At 36.7% G+C, this 26,384-nt stretch overlaps 2 protein-coding genes across 2 annotated transcripts in view; one reads left to right on the top strand and one right to left on the bottom strand.

Moving 5' to 3' along the window:
* CCDC146 (coiled-coil domain containing 146) overlaps positions 1–26,384 on the bottom strand; it is an 87,758-nt gene that overhangs the window by 49,712 nt on the left and 11,662 nt on the right. Inside the window, 1 exon segment of the mRNA XM_074144555.1 lies at positions 25,839–26,005. Coding sequence (XP_074000656.1) covers positions 25,839–25,994 — 156 coding nt within the window. The 5' untranslated portion in view covers positions 25,995–26,005.
* FGL2 (fibrinogen like 2) lies at positions 11,348–17,849 on the top strand. Its single transcript, XM_074168799.1, has 2 exons — positions 11,348–12,095; positions 14,839–17,849. The coding sequence occupies exons 1-2, from the start codon at positions 11,348–11,350 to the stop codon at positions 15,543–15,545; spliced, it is 1,455 nt and encodes a 484-aa protein (XP_074024900.1). The 3' UTR covers positions 15,546–17,849.

Here is a 26,384-nt window from a genome sequence, read left to right as displayed (position 1 = left end):
AAGAAAATACTAACTTCAATTATTCATAAACTTTAAGGAAGTGAAACACGTGAAGGCTTCCTAGGAAAGACTTCATTTCAACAGTCGTTAGCTAGAATCTCTGCATTTCAGAGAAATGATGGAGCTAACATGCTTCTAATTATGTTTGCAGATATTGCAAAGTAACTAAAATGTATTACAAGCTTCAATGGAATAATAACGCTTTCCATCTCTCCATTCTAAGCTGTAGGTTTTGAAATTATAACAAGACGTGACTATACTTAATGTTATTTTAACACAGAATAATCCAACATTTTATGCTAATTTTGTTTATTTCAAACATCTGAAAGGTCTCGTCAAACAACTCTTTTGCCTTATAATAGGAGAGAAAAATATCAAGGGATTAATATATTTTATAGTTTGTATATACTCAGGATTTCAGTATAGCATTAGCCACTTGGCAAATGATCTTCTGGCCAGTCTGTTATATGAGGTTTGGAATTTTCTCTGTGTTGTTTATTTGAAGAGCTTTTCTTACCTCTTTTGGATAATATTTAAATATTCAAACATTCAGCGAAGAAAAAGGATAAATGTTAACCTTCGAATAGAAAGCTCTATTCTGTGTCAAAAGCCTCGACTCCATACTTTTTAGATGGTTGCCACACAGCTCAAGTGCTTCTTAGCACCACTGCCTACACAGAAATGGAAATCAAGGCGCATCTGCTCCAGGTCCTTAGCATCACTGTTGCCAACAATCAGAACTGAGTGGTATGCTAACAATAAATGAAGAAAAATGCAGAATACTAACTTGGCTTCTAAAGGGCTAAATATAAGAGTTTATATTGTTCTCAATTTCTGAGAACTTATATGACTTCTCATTACTTCTGAAGATCATGTCATGACTACATCAAGATGAGGCACCCAAAAATGAAGGAACAACAATTACAAACCTGTAAAGGTAGTGTTTTTAACCTACATAGGAATGGATTTATCTTGGGGGTGGGGGGGTGGGGGGTGGGAACACTGCTCTAAACCTTACCAGTCCTGACGCCTGAGAATTTAATGGCTGTAAAGGCTTCTGTGACAATTTTATTTGATTTCCCAAACAATATACAGGACAGTTTTTACCTTCTTCACCCCTTTTGCTACAGGGTTTGAAGAACGCACTTCAATACCACAAGATGAGACAGTATCTTAGAACACAAAACTCATTACTGGAATCAGCCAGTGAGAAAATTCCCACAGATTTTGGAATAGGGATGAGTCCTAAGTCAGTTAGAGCCAGAATCACCTAACTCTGAGTGCTGTTGACAAATAAATGAATATAATTATTTCATGGTTTTCTAGATTAAAAAAGTAGATTAAAAACCAACTCAAATTGTTCCAATTAAGTTTTCCAAGCTTTTAAAATTCAATTTAGGAAAATGGTTAAAGGCCAGTGTAAATTAGACTAGGTCTACTTACCAAATGTCCTTACATTTTACAGCAATGAAATTTGGTCCAGTTTAGAAAAATCCAGTGAACAGTAAAAATTTTCCTGAACATCTATAATGAAATCTTTTCCCTTTCAGCTAAGCTAGGATTTCTCCCTCAAATACTCTTTTGCAACACAAGGTCAACATCAAATTCTTTTCAAATCAGACCACATTAGAAAACAGATTTCTGCGTAGAGGAAATAGTGTAACAGGCCACTTTGCCATATAGGGTAGGTTTTTTCCACATGAACTCCAGGTCATTTGTAAAGTTTAAATGGTGAGGAATGAAAACAATTACTACAATCTTTTTATTTTGTTTGTATTTTCTGAACTGTGAAGAGGCCCTACATATTAAAAATAATTATTTGAATTTTCCAAAATGTTTTGTTTACATCACTTTTATTACAACATATAGTAAAGCAAATAAACTTCATGTAATACAAGAGAAGAATAGAATCAGAAAAACTGAGGCTGGAAGGGACCTCTGGATGCCATTTAGTCTAACCTCCTGCTCAAGGCAGAGCTAGCTTCTGTTGTGTTTTGGGCTAGGTTGGCCAATGACAAGATGACAGATGCTCTCCTCCACCTCTCACTCCAAGGAGAGGAAGAAAAGGGCGAAAGAGTTTACAAGTTCAGAAAAAACTAAACTAATGAAATATGAATAATAAAAAGGAGATAATGAAATAGATACAATAAATACGACTGTATCAAGCTCCCAGGGAGATGTCACCAGCAGGCACTAGGAAAGTTCCAAACTGGTCTCAGCGTCTAGGAACTGGATTCCGGAACACACTGATGGAGATCAAAGGTAGACAAACTGACAGTGTCTTCCTCAGGCATCAGTCATTGATGAAAGAGAGCCACTGAAGAAGCCAAACCATCAGAGAGCCATTGAAGAGGAGCCACCCTGCCCCCTTTGCTCCCTCAGCTTTTATCCTGAGCATGGGCAGATGGGATGGAACACCCTATTGGTCAGTTTGGGTCACCTGACCTGCCCACGCCTCCCCACAGGTGTGACCCCTCCCTGGGCTAAACAACAAAGTCAGCTGACCCTGGTTGCCATGGCAACAGGTACAAGCAAGAGCTTCTCACCGAACAGGAAGTTGGGCCTGCTCCACCCCACACCAGCAGAGCTCCAAAGCGAGACCAGGTTACCACAGGGCCCTGTTCTGTAAAATTTTTAAAATGCAGTGACTGAAGAAAGATGCAGTGGCTGAATAAATATTGCACCAGTTATATGAGAATCTCTGTTCTGCTGATTTACCAGCATCTCTCTCTACTTTTTACCCAAAAGAAGATACTGACTTGTCCTGAAGTACACTGAGTCTAAACACTGACTATCTTACTTTGTCTCATTTGCATATTTTTTCCAAACCATGTAGTTAAAGACTGGAATGTATTGCCTTGAGACTCTAGGAAGCATAAGGAAGGCAAAAAGAGATGTCGGAATAATGGATAATAATAATATATTTAAGATTCTGATTCTTTTTAATAATCAAATTTAACTCATTAAATTATTTCAGACCGTTTTCCAGCATTTATAAGAAACAAGAAACATCCTCAGTGAGGCTCTTATTTGACTTTGACAACAGAGGGAGCCAAAGATGACTAACTAGCTCAGACTACGCACCAGAAGTTTACATGACCTAAACTCTGGTTTTAATGCGGTGTTACATCACAATTTATATATGCCCAGTAAATATTATCATTACACTTTTTATTCAGTCATTTACCTCATTCATTTTTCAATATGCCTCAAATATTCCTACAGTTATAGAAGACTAACACTTTTAAAATCATCTAGAATTTCTCTACTCAACAGTATTTCACGCTTCAGCACACATTTCAAAGTATTATAAGACAAGAAGATAAAAATCACTGAAGTAATACTGTAAATATTGAGTTACACCATAAGTCATAGCTATCAGTATTTCAATGCAATTCTGCGTTCCCTTTTGTAGATTGGGAAACATTTAAAGTACAGACAGGAATAGCTACACTGCAGATATTTAGGGAAGGATATGCCTTGTTTAAGTAATCAAACATTATTCCAGAGAAAGGTTATGATGGTAGAAGGTAAAGAAAAATGTGGAATGATTTTTAAATTAATGCTGTCATTAGAGTTAAAAATTGAGGTAGAATCCCCCTCCTCTGTAACTACACAAACACTGACAGGCAGTAGATTTTGTAGTATAAGTATGGGAAGGCCCCAGGAAAAGCCTATTTCCTAGCCTTTCAAGTAGAAAAAAGGTATTTCACTGAGTTTTCTCAACATTTACTTTAAGTGACAAATAACCATACCTGAACCTATTAGGCTATTATTTGCACAAATGCACTGAAACATTTCAAACTACCCTTCTATTCTCTTCTCATGTTTGTGATGAGCAAAATTATAAAAAAGTAACAAGTACGTTTGTATAATATCACATTTATATGTAAATCTGCTTTCCCTTAAAAGTGATATTTTTACAGGAAACAAAAAATCACCTTTCTAAGCCATTTCTATTTGGAAGCTGAAATAGTTTAAATAATTTAACAAGATGATTTCTTATATTTCATTAAGTGCTTCACAAATTATTTTGCCCTCTTTCCTATTCCAAGAAAACCATACATGTAATGAATAAGAAGATAACAGGCACTTTTAAAATATAGCACATAATTATTTCACAAAGTGAGGGCATAAGGTTTATGGTTCCTTGAACTTTTTTGTCTGAAGGAGAGTGACTTGGCTGCATTGGTTCCACATATGACAAGCCAGTAACTGAGAACACAAAATCAAACACTAAAAAAACGAGTCTGAGAAATTATTACTATCTACTCACTTAATTCTGACATGGTCTTTTATAATGATATGCATTGAAAGGCTCATAGTCTACTACCGAATCACAGAATCACAGAATCTTAGTGGTTGGAAGGGACCTTTGAGATCATCGAGTCCAACCACATTAAAAAACAAACAAACAAAAAAAAAAAAAAAAAACACAACACAAAACCAAACAAACAAGCAAACAAAACAAAACAAAACAAAACAAAAAAAAAAAGCACCCACCAACTAAACCCCACACCCACAACCTCACCCACAACACCCCACCACAAACCAACAATCCCGGGCACTAGAGCATGCCCTGAAGAGCCGTGTCTACACGTTTCTCAAATACCTCCAGGAATGGTGACTCCACCACCTCCCTGGGCAGGCTGTTCCAGTGCTTGACCACTCTCTCAGTAAAGTAATTCTTCCTAATATCTAATCTAAACCTCCCCTGCCGCAGCTTCATACCATTTCCTCTGGTCCTGTCGTTATTCCCTTGGGAGAAGAGGCCAACCCCCGCCTCTCTACAGTTTCCTTTCAGGTAGTTGTAGAGGGCAATGAGGTCTCCCCTCAGCCTCCTCTTCTCCAAACTAAACATGCCCAGTTCCCTCAGCCTCTCCTCATAGGACTTGTTCTCTAGACCCCTCACCAGCTTGGTGGCTCTCCTCTGGACATGCTCCAGCACTTCAATGTCTTTCCTGTAGTGAGGGGCCCAGAACTGAACACAGCACTCGAGGTGAGGCCTCACCAGTGCCGAGTACAGAGGCACCATCACTTCCCTACTCCTGCTGGCCACGCTATTCCTGATACAAGCCAGGATGCCGTTGGCCTTCTTGGCCACCTGGGCACACTGCTGGCTCATGTTAAGCCGGCTGTCCACTAACACTCCCAGGTCCTTTTCTGCCGGGCAGCTTTCCAGCCACTCTGCCCCAAGCCTGTAGCGTTGCTTGGGGTTGTTGTGACTGAAATGCAGGACCCGGCACTTGGCCTTATTAAACCTCATCCCATTGGCCTTGGCCCATTGATCCAACCTGTCCAGATCCCTCTGTAAAGCCTTCCGACCCTCAAGCAGATCAACACTCCCACCTAGCTTGGTGTCATCCGCAAACTTACTGAGGGTGCATTCAATCCCCTTGTCTAGATCATCAATGAAGATATTGAACAAGACTGGCCCCAAAACTGAGCCCTGAGGGACACCACTGATGACCGGCCGCCAACCAGATTTTGCTCCATTAATCACAACTCGCTGGGCACGGCCATCCAGCCAGTTTTTTATCCAGGGGAGGGTACACTTGTCTATGCCATGATTCTCCAGTTTCTCCAGGAGAATGCCGTGAGGGACGGTGTCGAAGGCCTTACCAAAGTCCAGGTAGACAACATCCACAGCCTTCCCCTCATCGAGAAAGCGGGTCACATGGTCATAGAAAGAGATTAAGTTGGTCAGGCAGGACCTCCCTTTCATAAACCCATGCTGGCTGGCCCTGATCCCTCGGCTGCCCTGCACTTGCCTTGAGAGCTCACTCAGGATGATCCTCTCCATGATCTTTCCCGGTACCGAGGTCAGGCTGACAGGCCTGTAGTTTCCGGGATCCTCCTTCCGGCCCTTCTTGTAGATGGGCGTCACATTGGCCACCCTCCAGTCATCTGGCACCTCTCCTGTTGACCAGGATTGTTGATAGATAATGGAGAGAGGCTTGGTGAGCTCTCCTGCCAGCTCCCTGAGAACCTTTGGGTGAATGCCATCCGGCCCCATAGACTTATGCGTGTCCAGGTGCATAAGCAAATCATTAACTACTTCCTCCTGGATTACAGGGGAGTTGTTCTGTTCTCCATTCTTATCTTCCAGCCCAAGAAGCTGAACACCCTGGGGGTAGCTGGTCTGACTATTAGAGACAGAGGTAAAGAAGGCATTAAGTATCTCAGCCTTCTCCTCGTCCTTGGTTGCAAGGTTTCCCCCCGCATCCAGTAAGGGATGGACATTCTCTGTCACTCTCTTTTTGTTGATGTATTTATAGAAACTTTTTTTGTTGTCCCTTATATTAATTGCCAGGTTGAGTTCCAGCTGGGCTTTTGCCTTCCTGATTTTTTCTCTGTATGACCTAACACGATCTCTGTACTCCTCCTGAGTTGCCTGTCCCCTCTTCCAAAGGTGGTAAACCTTCCTTTTTTCCTTAAGTCCCATCAAGAGCTCTTTGTTCATCCAGGCCGGCCATTTTCCCCGCCCTTTAATTTTGCGCCTCATGGGGACAGCCTGCTCCTGGGCCTTTAGGATTTCCCTCTTGAAGAGCGTCCAGCCTTCCTGGGCTCCTTTGTCTCTCAGGACTACAAAGTATTTCACATAAAAAAGCTATATGCAGATGATGCTACATAACCAAGACAAAAATGGGGGGTAAAGACATACATGAAAAACATTAATATACCTACTTATAGTAGATCTAGCACTGTATTGCTTTACACAGAATTTCTACAATTTTACTTCTTTTATTACAGCTGGATCAGCCTTTAATGAAAAATAAACTGCTGAAAATCTTTCTAAAACTAACTAACAACTAGGAAAAATAATATCATGAATTCTTTCCCAAGGCAACATTCATAACAGTCGTTTTGTCCCCCAGTTCATGGGAAAAAGCAGTCCCTAGGTGGAAAATATCAAAACCAGCCACCATCAAGATGATACAATGGGTGAGAAAATACCGCGTCTGGTGGCCCATTGTGTCTCACATGGCTTGATAAAAGCAAGGACAAGAGACTGGGAGCATAGGCATTTCAGGAAAGGAGATAGCTTTCCTGCTATCACCTGTTTGGCCATGAATCTCAAAAGGAGGATACTGAGTATCCAGTACAGTCTTTCACCACTTGGTTTTATTGGAGCAGGGTTTGCAGGAATCAAAAAGGAATTCTCCCAAAAGGACGTATCAGGGAGAGGTTTTTGTATTTGTTATGTCATCGTTCTTAAAGGAGTGCATTCTGGTTTATTTTCTCCATATACTTGGCCAAATACAGGGTCTTCTGTGGCTATATATAAAAGAAATATTCAATAGTAAATTCTAGATGTTGGGCAGGCAGATTTTCAGATGTCATGGGAGGAACAGAAAGAATAGGAACTTAGTTTCACAGAGCTCTTTCTTTACAAATACGGTCCTCGGAGTGATATTCTTTGACCACGTGAATTTTGTAATATGTATTAAATTTACAATTGCTTATATAAATATGTGATGTACTACTTATATGCTCTATGTCAGTGTTGCCTTTCAGCCTGTTGCCAGAATTTATAAATAAAGCAAAGACCAACTTAAACGGATAGGGAATCCACGCGGCTACTAGTTCTATGTAATCTGTGTCTCAGTAAGAACATTAACAATTAAAATCGAATGGAGTAGGACCACCTTCCTTTTTTGTGCTCTGCTATGTTCTCATAGCCAGATGAGGAAATTGAACAGGCAGTCCCATGATCCAGTGAACAACATGAAGACTGCTTGCATGAAGAATGACTACTGAATTAAAAAAGAAAGGAATTGAATTAATCAAAAAGAATCCTAAATCAGAATTTGTTTCTTGTATGGACTTTTGGTATATATTCCACATTGTGGGAAAAACTTAAGATGAATCTAATTACTTTTCACCCTCTTTCTCATCCTAAATGTCACTGTAATCTACAAAAACATCAAAAATATTTCTGGAGCAGATGAATCTTAACACAGCCCACTTCTGCCACCAAAATGTTTTATATAAATGAGCTTAGATGTGCTTCAGGTTTGTTCATACCAGTCATTTGAACCACTTAAACAAACCTGGATGTTTTGCAGCAACTCTGCCAGAAATCAAGGAGATGGCAAGCTGTTGTGTTTTAAATTGCTATAGTCACTAGTTAAATTAACATCTGCCTACATTCTTAACTTTGTTGTTTTCTATTTGACCTACATTCCACTATCTGCCAGGAAGAAAACAAAAACACTTGCTCTAAAAAATCATGGGAAATGGTTCATGCTGCTTTTGATAAACTTTGAATAAACAGTCCTAAGACAAGTCTCTTAAAACAAAATATATTACTTCTTTAACCTTGCAACCACTGGTAGTTCTGGGAACAGAATTAAAATCTTCAGCAGAATTTAAGAATATCATGAGCTCTCAGTCATTTTCTTTATCTTTAGGAAGATACATCTGTAAGATTAAGATATCTCTTCAGTCCACTGAAGGAAAAATAAATTCCTAAAAAGAAGACTAAAAGAGATGAAAAGCTACAAAAAAGTGATCTTTAACCAAACAAAAGACTTTGGTAGGAAATTCTCAATTATGGTCATAAGCTGTTGTTCAGTTAGATCCTTTCACAGTTGAAGAAGATTGACTTTTGGGTTTTGTGATTGTTTAACTAACTACTTCAAAGTTTTAAGTATTATACAGAGCACTCTAGGGATCTAGAAAAGCCCCATCTGGGAAGAAACTTTGTTTATAAACAAACTGTAGTTCTCAATTTTTATCTAGTCCAGTATTTCTGCTATTAGTTAAGTTGCATCAGCATCTTAAAGTATAAATTTGCTCAGTGCCCCTTCTATGGGCAAAAGACTTGTGAAAAACTCAGTTTTGAAAGTTTCCCTCATTTATCCCAAGGAAGAGGCATGAAACACAAAAAAGGTTGTGGCATATTATTTTGAGTTCCTGAAGAAAGAACAGACACCTCACAAATTGTTGGGAATGGACATTCCCTGCCAAAAAAGGAAGAAAGACCAGTCCTCAATTACAAGACTTCTCCAGGTAGGAGAAGCATACAGATACCTGATGGAGAAATGGGTCTTTCAGGCTCCAAACAGACTGCTAGGAGGCTAGCAGCAGAACATCAACTAATAACAAAATCAGGAGGATAGCAGAGCTTCTCAAGATCACAGCAATCTCATCCAAACGCGGAAGTAAATATCCAAAAATGAAGATATATAAGGGACCAAGGAATAGTCCCTTTGTCTCAGGACAAAGATGTTTGAAAAGCTCAGATACCTCACGTTACTGTCTGAACTTTCTTTTCTTTGACTAGAAATTTCTGCCCTTCTTGAAGTCACTCAGTTGTAATAATATTTTAGGCCTTCAATGCAGCACAACAGTCATAAAATATAAAAATATTTGATATGCATTTAAACATTTCAAGGCAATTCATAAGATGTGGTATATCAAGGATAGTTATTATTAATTTTACAGCTACAGGATAATTTGTCCAATCCAAAGTCAAACAGCAGATAGCAGAGTTCATTGTAAACTGAACACACAGTGTGGAGGGAATGTGGTTTCCCAAATAACAAGGATTTAGGAACTCTATTGTATTTCTAAAATCCCTCAAAAGAGGCAGGTATAGCTTTCCTCGTTTTGACAGTTGCAGCTGTACAGGAGAACAAGGTTCTGTAAATACCTGATTTTAGTCTGATACAAAAAAAAAATAAATTAGGATCCTATCAACCAAATAAAAAAAATTTAAAATTTTACTCACAAATTAAATTCCTACATTTCATCTGTTGTTACAAACATTTCAGGTTTGGTGCATTTTTTAAAAAAACCAAAGCAATATCAATATCTTGCACCCAAGTTGCAGTTCATGGAGGGATCTTTCACCTCATTGCTGGGGAACTTTCATGATCTGAAAGGGAGAGATATGCAGCTTTGCTGTGGAACAAAAAGTAACGTAGCAGGTTTTGGGATGTTCATTTGGAATATGGGAAAGGTAGATTCAAAATCCATTTCCCAAGAAAGTGCCCAGACCATTGTGCTATGTGGGAATCTGAAGGAATTGTTGTAGCAGGTTAGGTTTACCAAACATCCCTCCTGTACTATCAGTATAAGCCTGTGGTCTCTATAAAAGCTGGTAACATTCCAGAGATCATGAATTTAAGGAGTATGTGTGTGACTAATGTCTGTTTAATGTTTAATCTGTATTATGAGTAATTTCAAATAGGGTTTAGGGAAATAAACTGTTCAGATTGGACAAGTACTGCTGTAAAAGTTCTTTACTCATGTGAGTTTTTTGGCTCTTGACTGAGCTATGAATGCACAAAGACATGCCCGTGTAGCCTTGCTTTGGCACACAAGGAAAATGGCACAGATCATTAAAACTGCATAGGCACCACATAAGAATGGCAAAGGTGGCTGTAGAAGTAAAGTGAGGAAGTACATGGCAATTGTCACCTAGGGCTGGAGTATTCCATTTGGTGTGAGTAGTCACGCAAAGTACATGATTTACTCTTAAAGCTGATAGAAGGCACAATAAAAAGAAAAGCAGAAACTGAAGATCAGGAACACAGAAAAGAATACCCCAAACTGATGGGTCCATGGGAGCTCCTTCTGCAGCTCCCTGCCTTGCTTTAGATTTAGAATTCAGGACATTATTCAGAACACCAGGATTTGCTTTGGCTTTTCGGGACAGTTAATCCAACAGCCTAGGATCCCACACATCAAAGTGGGGGATGTCTTCAGTTCTCTTCCCTTCACGTAGAAAGGTTCAATAAGAAGTACTCAGAATCAGGTAACAGTGAATTTTAACTGTGATATCACATACAAATCATGAATATCCCAGATAACCATTCTAAGCAGTGCTAGTAAAATAGGAAGAAGAAAGTGCTGCTCATCCTTCTTAGTTTGTGACTTTACCCTGAAAAATGTTTGGAACCAAACCTACATGTGTGTTTCAACATGCTTTGGGATTTAAGTCATTTTAATGAATACATTTATTCAGTTAAAAAAGTTTTAGGAAGAAGGGGTTTCAGTACCAGTGAAGCTATTGCTGTGATAAACCTCAAACTGGGAAAGGGACTGTTTTTCACCTTTTCCACCTGCTGTGGTAAAATTATAGCCTAGTTTTGAAAAGCAATTTTAGAACACTCTGTTAAGAAACAGATGTTAGCAGATTATTATAACATAGAGTTAAGTGATTTTTTTTCCTGGAAAAGAAAATCCATGTACAGCAAGGAATGAAATCAAACTGCTTAAGTGCACACATGTATTTCATCATTTTGCTTACATACACTAGTTCTGAGTCAGGAATACTCACTGAAACATGCTACTCTTGCAAGCACTACCTACTTTGCTCTGCTATTAATCACTCGTGATGCAAGCACTCCCACCCATTTCTAAGAACAGTGTAGGCAGTCTGATAACTCACAGGCTTCAAGCTGCCCTTATAAAGTTGTTCCACTTTTGCATACTTCCTCATACTGCTAGTTTCTCTGCGAAGATGAAGCTGCTCGTTTACTTAGTCTTGCTGAAGACAGCTCTCCTTCCTTTAACAAATGTCTTTGCAGTTGTTTTAGAAGATGAAGAGAAGGCTAAAGAAGGAAAAACTACTGAGACTTGTCCTATAAAGCTCAAAACTAATCGGAAATGTGATGAAGGAGAGGATTGTCCATATCAGATAAATCTGCCTTCGATGACCATGCAGTTACCCAAAGAATTCAGACTGCTTGAGAAGACTCTCAAAGAAGTACAGACCCTTAAAGAAGCCGTAAACAAGCTGAAGAAATGCTGCCAAGATTGCAAGCTGCAGGCAGATGACAACCAAGAAAGAGACAGCAGTAACGAATTCCTGCTACCTAATGCAGAAACTCCAGCAGAAACCAGCAAAATCCAAGATAACAGAGTAAAGGAACTGCAAAGCAAAATTAACAGAATGGCAACCAGCTTAAAAAATGCAAAGAAAGAGATTCAGACACTGAACGGTCGTTTAGAGAAGATGAGCCTCATAAATATGAACAACATAGAACATTATGTTGACAGCAAAGTTGCTAATTTGACGTTTGTTGTGAACAGCCTTGATAACAAATGTTCTTCTAAGTGTCCAGCAATGCAACCAAAACCTGGTATGTAACCTGTTAATTCTTACTGCCTGTGTAAGCTTTCTGTAAGCTAATATCTGTAAGCTTTTAAAGATATTAGGTAAACATTTTAAAATATATTTTAACTAAATAGCTGTACTATTAGCTTCACAAGTATTTGCTCTTTTAGTATTTCCTTATACTCCTGCAAAACATTTCACCTGCCACTAGAGGGTTACTGATAGCTGCAGGTGCTCAGTCAGTTTGTCCTAGAATCAGTCTTTATTATGGGATTTAAAACATTTTCAAAGACTCTATTTTTGCAATGAAATTAGTAAATACCTTGAAAAATTACCTATTATTTCACACCCTACTGCCCTTCATTATGGATTTTAAATGTCAGTGAACTACATATATTTTCTCCTTGGATGAGAAGGGGTAAATTTTCTGTAGGTCTGCTTTTTCCAATGTGAAACTGCAACTATTCTGAAATGGTCTGTAAGTCATTATTAAACATAAAGTGAATCTAGTAAAACTTTTAAACAGAGGGATAATGAATGAATATTTCTACCATCACAGCAAATATCTGAAAGGCTTGGCTAAAAAAGCTTATTAACAGTACTTCTCAACAAGGTAATGTATGTACCATCATTTTAATACAAAACTCTTAGCATGAATCTAATATCTAAATAATATAAAATAGAAAACAGGTGTTATCACTGACTATCTATTACTTTTTTACATGTCCTAATTAAAATTAAGAAATAGAACTAGTAATTTCTTTCTAATGTTGACAGTTATTAGAGGAAGATTTTTTTTTTAGGTCATAAAGTTTTTCTATCACATGTAAAAATCTTTGAAAATAAGAAATATTCATAGGATTGTCAGTGTATTCTATCACTCAGAGATCATACCTATGAAGACCAGATAGCATACCTATGAAGACAGGGCTCTCTACAGATAAAGCAAAGAAAGATCAGACTGCTTTACAGTTTTAAGCCTCTGTTACTTGGCTTTCAAGTTTAAAACTGTTCTTCTGTCCACCCATATTTGATATTGAAGGATCTGCAGATGGTACAGTGTATGTACAGCTGAAATTCTTGAAAGTGTGAAAAGAGCAAATGAATAACAATAAAGGTAATGGTTTTACTATATCAACAAATGGCTTAAATCAGATACATATCAGTATAAATAAATCACTAATTCAGATGTAAAGCATTCACAAAAGCACTAGTAATATTTGGTATATTGATAATAATGGGTAATGAATCAAATTCAAGTACAGTACTTCATAACAGAATAAACTCATTTTAGATATTCCTCAGGCTTACTGAATGGTTGGGTACTGTTCATAGCATATGATAATGTAGATATTCCTTATATTTCATAGTAACTGATGCTAAAAGTGTTTGTAGCAGCAATACATACATTATGAAAACTAGCAAGGATAACAGCTACAACTGTTTCATGTACAAGAACTATTCCTGCTTCCACTGAAACTAATAGCAAAATTTTATTTAAACAGGAGTTGGATTATGAAAGCATTTTAGCTGAAATGTATATTCTCTGTCAGTATCTGCTCTGAAACAGTCCACCAAAGATCTTACACAAATTTCAGTGAAATAAGTAAGAATGTATTGTGGATGTAGATTTGGCTTTTAAGCCTTTGATTCCATGCTTTCATTAGATGTCCAGTTTTCTCTACTGGCAAACAAGAAGTCCTGAGTCTTATCTCCTGCCTAAGAACACTCCTCCCTTTCAAGAAGTAGTTAAATTGTTTAAATTTTTATAGGAAAATTATGCAATTCAAGCTTGCAAATGAACGTCCCCATAAAATCAAATATGCAATAAACATTACAGTTTTGACTCTTAGAACTTCTGAGAGCTCTCTATCACTTACTTATGTACATGGAATTACAATACCATGCTGTTGAATACAATGTCATTACTGGATGACATTATGGATCAAAAATGGATTTGCACTCTGCAGGAAAAACTTAGGGGTATTTTTCTTCTGAATAAAATACATCACCCATTGGTGGGAAAAAGCTGTGTTAATGATAGATGCTGAAACTTTTCCTTACTGTAAAGCCAGCAATGGCACACACACAGGAAAGCTTCATTGCTTTCCTAGCTTCATCTTTCTAGGAATCACAGTATTACTACAATAGATGAGACAAATCTATTACTTTTTTTCCTGCTTCCTAAAGTAAAGTCAACATTACCACATAAAACATTCCTAATGATGTTATGTCCTGTATCAAATGATGTCAACTGAACAATAGCCAGGTTAAAGTCATTCCCATATGGACAAAGCTTTTTCTCTTACATACTGCCAGATGAAGGTTTAAATTATAGACAGGGTATGATGGTATACATTTAAATATGAAAAGCAGCAAGCATGTAAACATGAAGTATTAGAAATATGGATTGAAGAAGTCGGGCTGAATTCACAGGAGGTAATGAAAGGATAAAGGGTAAAGAAAAAGAGAAAAGGGAAAGCAGACAATCAAAATGTCCCTATATTAGCCAGTTTTGATACAAAAAGTCATTTAAATGGGGTTTTTTTGACAGCTATCTGATGCAGAGATCCGAGGTGGCATCTATTATAGAGTAAACCTGATGGAAAAAACCTGTTCCTCCCTAGAACTGAAATTGCTGTAACACTAGTTCCTATGTAGAAGTCCCTCCAATCCAAGCTCTGTGTGTCACATCAGTCTGGGTAAAAATTTTGTTTATTTTAAAATTGAAATTATGTTTATTCTAACACTACGTGTTCTTCCACCAGTTATACAAATAATGCAGAGAGACTGCGCTGATCATTACGCAGCAGGCAGAAGGAGTAACGGAATCTACAGGATTAGTCCTGACCCCAGAAATGACAGCTTTGAAGTCTACTGTGACATGCAAGCACATGGAGGTGGCTGGACAATGCTGCAACGGCGTCAGGATGGTAGCACTAACTTTAACAGAACCTGGAATGACTACAAAAATGGCTTTGGAAACCTCAGCAGGGAGTTTTGGCTGGGGAATGACAAGATTCATCTCCTGACGAAGAGCCAGGAAATGCAACTGAGAATTGAACTTGAAGATTTCAATGGTATCAGAGAGTACGCGAAATACGAACACTTCTATGTGGCCAACGAATACCTAAAGTACCGTCTAAGTGTTCATGGCTATAGTGGCACAGCAGGAGATGCCCTTCACTACAGCAAGCATTACAACCACGATCAAAAGTTCTTTACAACTCCAGACAAGGACAATGATAAGTATCCGTCAGGAAACTGTGGAGCATACTACAGTTCTGGCTGGTGGTTTGATGCATGCTTGTCTGCCAACCTCAACGGCAAGTACTACCACAAGAAATACAAAGGTGTTCGCAATGGCATTTTCTGGGGTACATGGCATGGTATTTCTGATGATACTCCAGGTGGATATAGGCAACCCTTTAAATCAGTAAAAATCATGATCAGACCCAAAAGCTTTGTGCAGTAATTCTACACCTTTCTCTTAACTAATTTGCATTGGATTGCACTCAAAATCATACTTACTCAGTATTATACTCAGAATTCAAGTATTCAGTTATGTTTGGCATAAAATAGTTCTAGACAAAAGAGCATACTTCCACATAAACTTTTAGAAATGGTTTGACCCATATAATGTACTAAAAACAGCATGAATGTTTCTGAATAGTTATTGCTAAAACTTAGCAAAGGTTGAGTCTTGGTATCATTATGTAAATATTCTAAACATTGCTTTTGGTGCTTTTACTGACTGTGATATACCACATTTTATGATTTAAAATTTTAAATGGCCTTCCACAAGCTGTGTCTGAATGAACACCTACATTTTAACCGGAAAATTACTCAGAAGTGTCACTGATAACATATAAATTTGTCAACACTTAGAATGAAAATTAGTCTCTCTGAAACAGTCTGACTTTGGGTATCATCCATTCTTCACCACTTCAAGGGTATACCGTGCAAATATCAATAGAAATAGGAAAAGTACTACATACTATTATTTTTAAATGACTAGGAAGCAGAGGGCCACGTTTGCCCAAAGACAGAAAAAAACCTCGAAGAAAACTTAGAAACTGAAGCTGATTCTCAAATGTTATCCTCTTTATCAAAGATTATTCAAAGAACTTGGTGAAAGAATTGAATAAAAGTAAGTGGAAATAATGTAGTGAGTACGTAATGAAAGACAACAATTCTTGCTCATTTTGGTTCCTCCATTCAAGCTCAAGGTCCTATTTGTTGTTTGTGGGAGAAAGGAGACATTCTGTAGCTTGTTGCACATTTATATAGGGAGGCAGACAGGTAGGAAGAAGACACATCATGAAGAACCCATGCCTTTGCATTAATGCCTCTAAATACATACAGAAAGAGTTTCCAGTGCCATTTTGCTTTCTCCTGAATCTTTTAGGTAAGCCAAACGTTAAACATGACTCTTGTAGAGACTCAAGCTCTCACTTAAGTACTTCTCACTGTAGGTACCATTAGACCTTCAAATTATAAGAAAGATTATAAATATTTTGTAAGATATGAAAAGATTGTGTTCTCCCCGTTTTCTGAGTACCCCATTTCTAGCCACATGAACAGAAACATGAACAACCCACTGGCAATTATAAACAGAAAAGACAATGTGTGAAAGACTTTTTTCTTCTAAAATTTCAAATGAAAGAATCAAATTTTCAAATACATCAGGAAGTGCAAATTAGAGATACTATTTGTAAGGCTTATGTTTTAGATAGCAAGCACAAGTTTGACTACACATATCTATTGCCTCCCTAGAAAACACGTATCTATAATTACAGTGACTAATACTGAGTGGAGATGCAATTTATCTCAGCAAGAGGCTACTTTGCTATATTGCTTAAACCAATCATGAGATGCAGATAAACCACACTAAGACTGTATTTCTTTACTAGTTAAAGTGTGGTCTTTGCTGTCATAGGCTTTTTGGTTAAAAGAGACAGACCAAAAAAAAAGTACACACTTGACCTACTACTTTACAAATATGACCTTTACGTTTTTTTGAGATGATAACAAGAACTATTATGGTTTCAAGTTATTAAAATGAGCAACAGTGGCAATTGCTAAATTGTAAAATATTAATATATATTTTTTAAGGAAGTAAATACTTTGAAGGATATTTCAGTGTGAAGTGCAATTTGGTTTATTATGTTTCAGTTTTAAAGAGTAATGGAAAATTTTAATTGCAAGATGTATAATCTTTGCTTGAGAACATGTTTTGAAGCTATAGAATATTTATTTTGGGATAAAAAAGTATTGCCTAAACAAACAAACAAAAAAAAGCAACTTATGAAGTATTGGTTAGAAGAGCAAATATCTAATTGCATATGATTGTATTTAATCATTTTGCATGAAATGCACAATTTGCTCCTATTAATTATATGGTAACTAGCTAAGTATGACTTACAGCATCTACAAGCTTCTACTTGAAAATGTCTTTTTCCTGCTAAGTTGTTAGAAGAAAAACTTTTTTTTTATCCTGCTTAAAGGAAACTTTGTAAAACACAGAAATTTTAACAGAATAAGAAAATGTGACTAATATCACCCAAAAAGCCTTGTCTGATGTCTTAAGAAAAAAAAGAAAAAAAGAAAAAGAAAAAAGAAAGTGTAATGTTTTTACACATATCTGAATATTACCTGCCTGGAACTGTTGTAGCTGGACCTCCATCAATGTGTACTAGTTTTAAAGTGTAACTGCATCTACTTGTTGCAAGCTTTATTTTTGTTTTTCTTTGGTGTAATAAAATTAAGTCACACTGTTAAAGCTGTACGACTGTCACAGATGTTTATGGGAACTATAAAAAAAAATTCTCATAAATTATTTTACTGGTTTTCTGTAAAAATTGAAGCAATAAGAAAACACACATAACTTCAGATGACCAACAAAGATGACTATGTGACGTGCCAGGGGAGTAACTGCTAGTAACGATAGTTCTTAAGAGGTACATTTTATGACATTTCAGCTGCCAGACAATACCAAAGGCTGAGACTTCAGATACCTTTTTGAAATTATTCATATTTTGGAAGAGAAAAAAGTAATTGCCCGATTAAGAGTTTACACAATCTGTATCTTTAACATGAAAGAGGAGAAGCAAACTCATCTGTTTTTTATATAACACACAACCTTTCAGATCACATGCAAGTTTTATCAAAGCATGTGAATAGAAAAAATACCCCAAATTAAAGCATGCAAATTGTATACAAGCAAAAGCACTTGATCTCTGCTTAAGCTTTAATAATTCAAAACATGCCTTTCACTTTATGGAAAACATCTATCTAACATTGATTATCATATGAAAAAACTTGTAGTTTTAGCTTGCTAATATTTAAATTGTGAATTTTAGTGAAGAAGATTACTAGCAGCAGATTTGCTAGCAAAATTCCTATAGGCTGTTTCCAAAAAATAAAGGCATAAACCCATCTGTTCAATGTGATCATCCAAGCAGATTGTAATGTCTTGGCTTTCTATGCATTGATTAAAGAAAAAAAAATCAGAAAAAAACAGAGAAGAAATGAAAAGAAGTTCTTAAAGCAGTGATCTTATTTTTTTTTTAATGCAAATATCTGATTCCTTAATGGTGTTTTTTGGGAAACGCTGCAATCAAACTCAGAGAGTGAGTGGCAAACAACGGATAGTTTGACGATTTGGTGGAAAATAAACTTTAATTTATGGGATTATTCTCAAAGGAAATTAAGATGGTTCTCAATCCATACCTAGAATACTGTGTTTATAAATTAAACCAAAATCAAACAAATAGAAGTGCCAAATTTACTTAGCTTCTATGACTTATAGAAAAATCCAAATAGGAAGGATGCAACTTTAAGTTTTCATAGAGAAAAGAGATGAGATAAGAACTGAATACTGACCTACCAAGAAAGAGACTTGAAATATATTTTTATAAATGCGTTCTGTGTTCTTTTTTTCAGGAGATAAAAGAAAAATTAAATGGTATATATGGGCCTGAAAACATTGACATAAGTTTAAAAGAAAAATGGTTGAGCAATACCATCAATATAGGCACTGCTAATGCAAACATTCCACTTAATAAATTGACCTCTTCCATTCATAGCTTTAATGAAATTTTTAAGGAGTTATAATACTTCTGCCAGAAGTCAGTTTGGCCATCACCCTCAATGGTAACCAGAAACAGAAAACAATGTTTTAAGACGATGTGTCAAACCCAACCCTAACACAAGTCATGAGAACAGGGTATGAACCAACATTATTTTTTAAGTCCTTGTTCATCAATTTTTCTGATCTCAGTAAAAAAAGAATTTGTTTGGAAAATAATAACTGGAAAAAATATCACCAATTACCTAATTATGTTCAAATAATCAAGACAAATTGTAAATCTAATTAATATTATACTTCTACTGAAACAGTATGTCAGTATTTGGAATTACACAGTAGAAAATAGTAAGTATGTTTTACACACTTATTTTTAAGCATTGCATAGAGTCAATTATTTTAATGGAAAAGTAGCATCCACTCTGAAATTCTCATTTCTTTCTTCAGACAGAATATAAAAGCCCCTCTCCTTAGGTCTGCAGTTCAACCTCTATATGCTAAATCCAAAGATGACTCTTTCTCATGCAAATCTTTAAGGCTCTGTTCACTAAGGAGTATTTGGACAGGTTTTTTTTTGAATAAGGAAACCAGAAATCACCTTTTAAACATTGAAAGTAACCTAATCTGTGTAACAGATGATCCTCCACCGCTGGACATTTTTAGCGAATGTGTGTTTGGCTAACATTGCTCTGGCTTCCTCACCACGCAGTTCTGCTGACATAAACATCATAAGCCAAGGCCAGGTAGTCTCACAATTTTAGTAGAAGATCACCCTGTTTTGGAATATCAGTTCTCAAATACATATTTTGGGTGAGAAAAGGGGAAGAGGGAGACAGCTTTGGAACATAAGACAGCAGTACGCTTGTCTTATTAAATCTGATGGGTCTCAGAAATTATTGAGAAAAGGCCAAAATACGAAAGATGCTGCAGTTAAAGGTTATTCCTTCTCCTTGCCTCACAACTTTAGGGAGCTGTGTGGCATCAAATCTGCACTTAATAACAGCACAGAGAAACAACACATCATAAATCCTTTCAATCGTGCTTTTCAGAAACGAATAGAAATACCACCTGCTTTGTGATAATAGAAATACATGTGACAGCTTCCTGGCCTTACTTCCTCACAACATCACCTGCAAGCGGTAAAAAGAATCTCTCAACAGAAAGAGCATATCATGCTGGCTCTGTTCCCACTCCTGCTGTTTAAAGGCATCTGTAAATTCACCCCACTCCTCCACAGCTTTTTATAGGAGTTGCCACCAATTGGAACAATCAACTTACCTATTGCACCCACTGATGGATTTAATGTTCACTATGAAAACTATTGCTTGCTTGCTGAAAGTTGTTCCACAAAAACACAGACTCTAGCTTACAGACACATTATCATCCCTTGCTGACTCCCCAAGTGACCGTATCAACGCAGTTTAAAAAAGGTTTATTTAATTAGCAGTCAGATTCCTGTGGGTGGAGGTGGAGACAACATGTGTCTCTGCTGCCTGTGCCAACATATTTATACAGCTTTTTTGTTGTGCCAGGAGCCTTTGGAGCATGTAATGGGGAGTGTGTCAGGATCAGCTTAAGTTTGAAAATGTTGTTTGCATTCAACAGCTGTGTTAAGATTTTTACATCTTTGATATAGCACATAGATGTTTGGAGAGTACTGAAACAAATTATCCACTGCTATGATTACCATGCAAAAAATTTAATGATGATCATACTTTGTAAGACCAGAAAGCACACTACAGTATGTGTAGGTGACCAGAAATTAAATTGGTGCTCATATAAAAAGAATAAAATTTATATCTTAGGCTACCAAGCTAGCATTTCTAAGAAATTTATCATTTAAAGTTGTATTTACTTTTTTTAAAAAAAGTAAAGTTGTTTACACCTACCATTTAACCCAAGTTAGGAGAGGATTAAAAAACGGCTCGCTAGAAATTGCAAAAGGCTCTATTTTCTAGAGACGTGGCGTTAAATGTCAGAATGCCAATGAAGAAATATATGAAGTACTGATCATTAGTACTTATATTTGAAAGCTGTAGCCAGTCTTTAAGTGACTTTCTCTTCTTTCTTGCAGCACAGATAAGAAAAAAGAGAAAAATTAAAAGTGCCTTTGTCCCCTTACATCACATTCAAACATTGAACATATGCATCATTCCATGACTTTAAAGCTCTTCCAGCTAAACAGACCCACATGAATCGGCATCAGATCAGCAGAAGTGAAGCTGGTCTAAGAAATCTCTGTCACTATACTGTTCATTTTTTGGTAAACATGGAGATTTTGCTCTGCATTTCCAGTAAAACTAGGATTTTGGTTAACATCTTTATTAGCACTTCAACCACTTTTTGCTATCAGGGGTAAGAAGTTCATTAATCTTAAAAAGACTCCAAGTTTCAAAGTAGTCATGCAAACTATTAATGAAAAGTTCTTTCTGCTTCCTGATGGATGATGACAAGAGGATGCTTGAACACCAGCAAAAAGTAATGTAGCACAATAGTTGCAATTTCCATCAAAAAAAAAAAAAAAGCAAAGCAATTGAAAGACTTGGTACTTGTATTGGTTACGGGGCACAGTCCATTTTGTCTTTATAGGATGCCAAGTGCAACAGTCTGCATTAGACCGATCAGAGAAATCTCCCAAAGGAGTTAATTTTTCTTCACATTTAGAGTTAGCATATAAATGGATGTTGTTTATTAGCAGAAAGGTATTATTGCAGTACCTTCCAAACAAGGTACCCACTCACTGAATCTGGTAAGTAGTAAAGAACTTTTCACTCGCAAGTACACTATCAATAGCTCCCTTGTAGCATCCACTACAAGGACATGCAAGATAAATGCTGCAGAATCCTTTTTCTGGTATTGTTTTAAAAATAGATGTATACATTTGAATGAACTAACAACTATCTTTCTAACCCAAGAACACATCAACAAAAGGAAGAGAAAGAAAAAGCACAGCATAGAAAAGCTGAGAGTCATCACCCTTGAGTAAAGCCTAACAAGAACTGCTGATATAATACTAACTGAAAAAAGACCTCAAACTGGGAGAAGCTACCCTCCCACCATTTGATTTCTCCTTTTTTTTTTTGCTTTTTCCCAGAAAAAGAGGATCTTGTACCTAATTTATAAATAAACAGAATTAACGAAACAGTATTAAAAGACACTGGACTCCATGACTGATTTCTCCTTCTAACTGAAAGAACTTGAAGACTACTAGTTTTTGGATAGTGTCTTGAATCAAAAAGATGAACCAGTAGATTTTTTGAGCAATTCATCAACTTTATTAAATCTTTGAAATTTTGCAAAGATAAAGTGGATGTAAAACTGTTCCTGAAGAACAGCATTCAATGATTCACTAACAAATTGGAAAGATTTGGTAAAGAAAGAGTAGGGCTCTTTTTTGTGGCAGGGATTAATGATGATTTGGGTAACAAAACAAAAAAATCAAGCAACATAAAAGGATTTGAAGACTGTAATAGATTACAAACTAAACATCAACAGTATCATTATGACAACTGATTTTTATTTATTTGTGTTTCCATTAAAATGGAAAAGCCTGGGTTGGGTGGAGGAAAGGAAAGAAAAACTTGAGTATCCAGAGGGGAAAAATGCTACTATACAGTGCAGGGAAGGGCAAAAATTACGAGGATAGAAATTATGAGAGTGGGCAGGAGGCAGTTTTTAATCAGTCTTTTTTACTTTCATTCTGTTTAATCTTATCAATTTGAGCATTTAATCTAGTTTCATGTGAAGTTCTGTTGCTTTTTCTATTCAAATGGCAAATTCAGTATGTCCTGTGCTGGTTTAGCAGTAATAGTATTGATGTAACAAGGATGAGATAAGGATAGAGTAAAATGCATTTACCATCTGTTGCAAAAAAATCATAAATTTGCATGCAAAGGATGAGTATAAATTCAAACCATTTTGCTGAAGTTAGCTCTTGAAATTTAGGCAATGTACATGACAAAATTCAGTACATTTTTTGCTGCCTTTTAAGAATCAAATTACATATACATGGTCTATAAAGCACTAAATTAAAAATGAAACAGAATAATTTATTGCACCTTAATTTAACATTCATCCAAGTAATAAATTTATTTCATCACACAGGTACTAGCCTATGTAGTTTTCCATTCCAGTGTACACTAGAAGAAAACAGGATATGAGGAAAGATTCACAAGTCAAGAGATTCAATTAGAAGTGTTAGAGCAAAGGTCTTTATTTCAAGGACATGACAAAAAAGGCTAAAAGAAGTGGAAAGTTCATTTAGTGAATGTATGACAATTCTCTAACCAACAGCAGTGGAAGTACTGAGTTAGGCTGATGTCAACTTAGTAATAAATGCAAACACTTGGTGAAAAGAAGCAAGTCATGATGGACTGAGTGGCTTTTGTTCAAACCTCTGTCCAGTTTTTAACCCAACCCTCAAGGCTAAACAATGTTGTTATGTATTATTAAAGGAAGGAGACAGACTGTGGATGTTTAACTTGTTGCTCTTCATATGTTTGACTATGTTATTTTACATGAGAAAAACAAGACTGGCTTGACTGGAAGGTTTAGTGCTATAGAAGGGATATATCTGTTCGCAAATAAATCTTATAATATCAAAAGGTGTCCCTTCTGATGAGTATTTGCTGCTGTGCAGGCATAAATGACTAGCCAGTAAACCAGAGCTAACATGATATAATTCTGCTTCTGTGGAAAAATCCTGAAAGCTCTTCCAAGAAGATGAAGCCAGTGTCAATGCAACAACTTCTATGGTGACTGAAGTCGTATATTTATCTCTGAATTATGTATAAAGTTCAACAAACGAAAACAAATGTGTCAGTTGAAGAGAAGAAATGTGAATAAGTGATGAAAAGCCAAAATGACCCATAAAGCACAAGTATGAACTGTTAAAAATTCTGGTAAGAATAAATGAGTCACAGTTCCCTTTTAAAAATTTGCAAAATGACCAAAAGACCTCGTTATGAAATCTTATGCAAATTGCTTGTTTCAGTTTTCCACTGCACATCTTTTTCCCCAAGCTGGGAACAATTTCTAATATTAAGGTTACCCTATATTTCCCACTAATGGTTTACGATGTTATTGGAGGTAAGCAAGTTGGCCTTAAATTTGAGATGCAGAATAACCAGTTTGGAAAGATTTTTTTGGGAAAACAAATCAGCTAAATGATCTGACTGTTTTCTAGAATAAGGCTAAAAAAACCTAGCTTCCCCATTATTAAAAATAAGGGGGGGGAGGGGGGGAGGGGGTGAAAGCCCATAAATGTAGAATGTCTTCCAGAACGTTATACCATTTAGTTTTATTTTGTTTGGGGAGAGGTGGGGGGTGAAGACATCTTGTACCGGGCATATGCTTCCCACTGACAAAATTCCACCAGAACTGAAAAATCTATAGAAAAAGTATGCAAGTAGCTGAAAAATAAAGTACTCCCCAAGTGCAGTTTCCATGCTTCCAGTAGACAGGAGGATTTCTGTAAGGTGAGAGGTCAGCTCTCTGAGAGTTGAGCTGTTCTGGACATTTGCAGCTGCCTTGGACTGAGAAGAAAGGGGTTTTGTGCTACAACAATACTGGAAGCTGTCGGCTCACCATATACTGGCACTGGACTCTCCCTCCTGTATACTTCACTTGAATGCACAGGAGATTAGAGAGAGACTGACAGTGCAGTTTCATGTGATGTTCAGTATGATCTAATAGAAGGATAGGAAAGGGACAGTCCTATTTTCCTCTTCACCACAAATTCTTGTCCCTTCCTTTCTACTGGCCTTAAGTCCAAAGCAGACAGTGCAAAACCGATTTGATAGATCCAAGCTGGAAAGAGCCCAAGGTAAAGCAACTTAAAGTAAGAACTTCAAGAAAAACGTGAAGTATGAACACAGCTTGGTTAGGATATAAGAGAGATGTTCATGTTTATTATAAAGAGGGCAGAAATTGATTGCTTTCCTTTGTCACTGTTGGAAAGGCAAGAAGGCAGTTGCAGTATCCGCTCCAAGGGAAATTTAAACTGTGATTTAGGAAAAATTTCTTTTTTAAAAACTCCAGCAATGATGAAATGCTGAAAAAAGATACCCAAATAGCTATCTTCATCAATTAAAGTTTTAAAGAAAAAATTAGTGTAAATTTTGGATTAGATGATCTCCTAATGTCTCTTCAGGCATTACATTTTTAAGGATTGCATTTGATACATATTTGATATCTTAAATTCTAAAATATTTCTAGTATTCTAGAAGTTTTTTTAACACAGAAAATTCTGCAAATGAAACTGAGTTCCAAAAGGTTTCTTATATCATCATCAGTTATTAGTGCCTCAGGAGCCACTTACCTTGGATTTTTCCTGCAGCTATTGAGCCTTTCTAAAAATCATGATGCAATTACCTCTATAGCTAGAATACTACAAAAACAAGACCTCTCTATTCTCATTCCCCTTCAGGCCATGATTATTAAAAAAAATAACATGGTTATCTATTAAACACAACATCCCCAGCAAGAATATTCCCCAATGTATGTTTCTGCTTCACAAAATGTTCTTACCACTTAGAAAAAAATCAGAGAAGAAATAGGGAAGCTGCAGATAGCCTATGGCAACAACCTTCAATTAGTAACAACAAAATAATACATTTCAAATTAATTGATTTGGACACAATATTCACTGTTATAGACAGAGAAAGCTGGGGTACATGGTACCTCATCTAAACACTGAAACGCAGGACTTGCTGTTACATCAGTGGATCCCTCGTCTCGGCTGTAAACTGTTGGAGCTAGAGCACAGATAGGTTGCTCGTTCTCAATTTCCAATTCTGTGTCACTGGAACTGGAACTTTCTTCACCAGCCTGACTCATTGTTTGAAGTTCTATGAGGTAAAAAAAAATACCAAAATACAGTTAATTAGATCCAGGGATATATATGACTGTGCAAGTTAAATGTGTAGTGTAAAGAGCACAACATCAACATGTGACACCCACATTCAAACAACAAAAGTCACAATGTGAGCAATCTAGGTGGGTCTATAGTTATAACTTCATGAAAGATTTTTCCTTAAGACGCTGCACAGTCACTGGTTGAATTTTTAAAATCCTGTACTGTTGGCTATGTTACTGTCACATAAATGTTAGCATGCAAAACAGTATTTCTTAAAGAACAGGCAATGAATAATAGATTTAGGCTGGAAAGGCCTCTGGGGTCATCTAGTCCAATCTCCTGCTCAAAGCAAGGCTAACTTCAAAACTCAA

The sequence above is a fragment of the Numenius arquata genome, chromosome 2 (genome assembly GCF_964106895.1).
Source record: "Numenius arquata chromosome 2, bNumArq3.hap1.1, whole genome shotgun sequence".
NCBI classification, from domain to species: domain Eukaryota; kingdom Metazoa; phylum Chordata; class Aves; order Charadriiformes; family Scolopacidae; genus Numenius; species Numenius arquata.
Note: the sequence above shows the minus strand (reverse complement) of the source record. Positions and strands in the feature narration are given on the sequence as shown.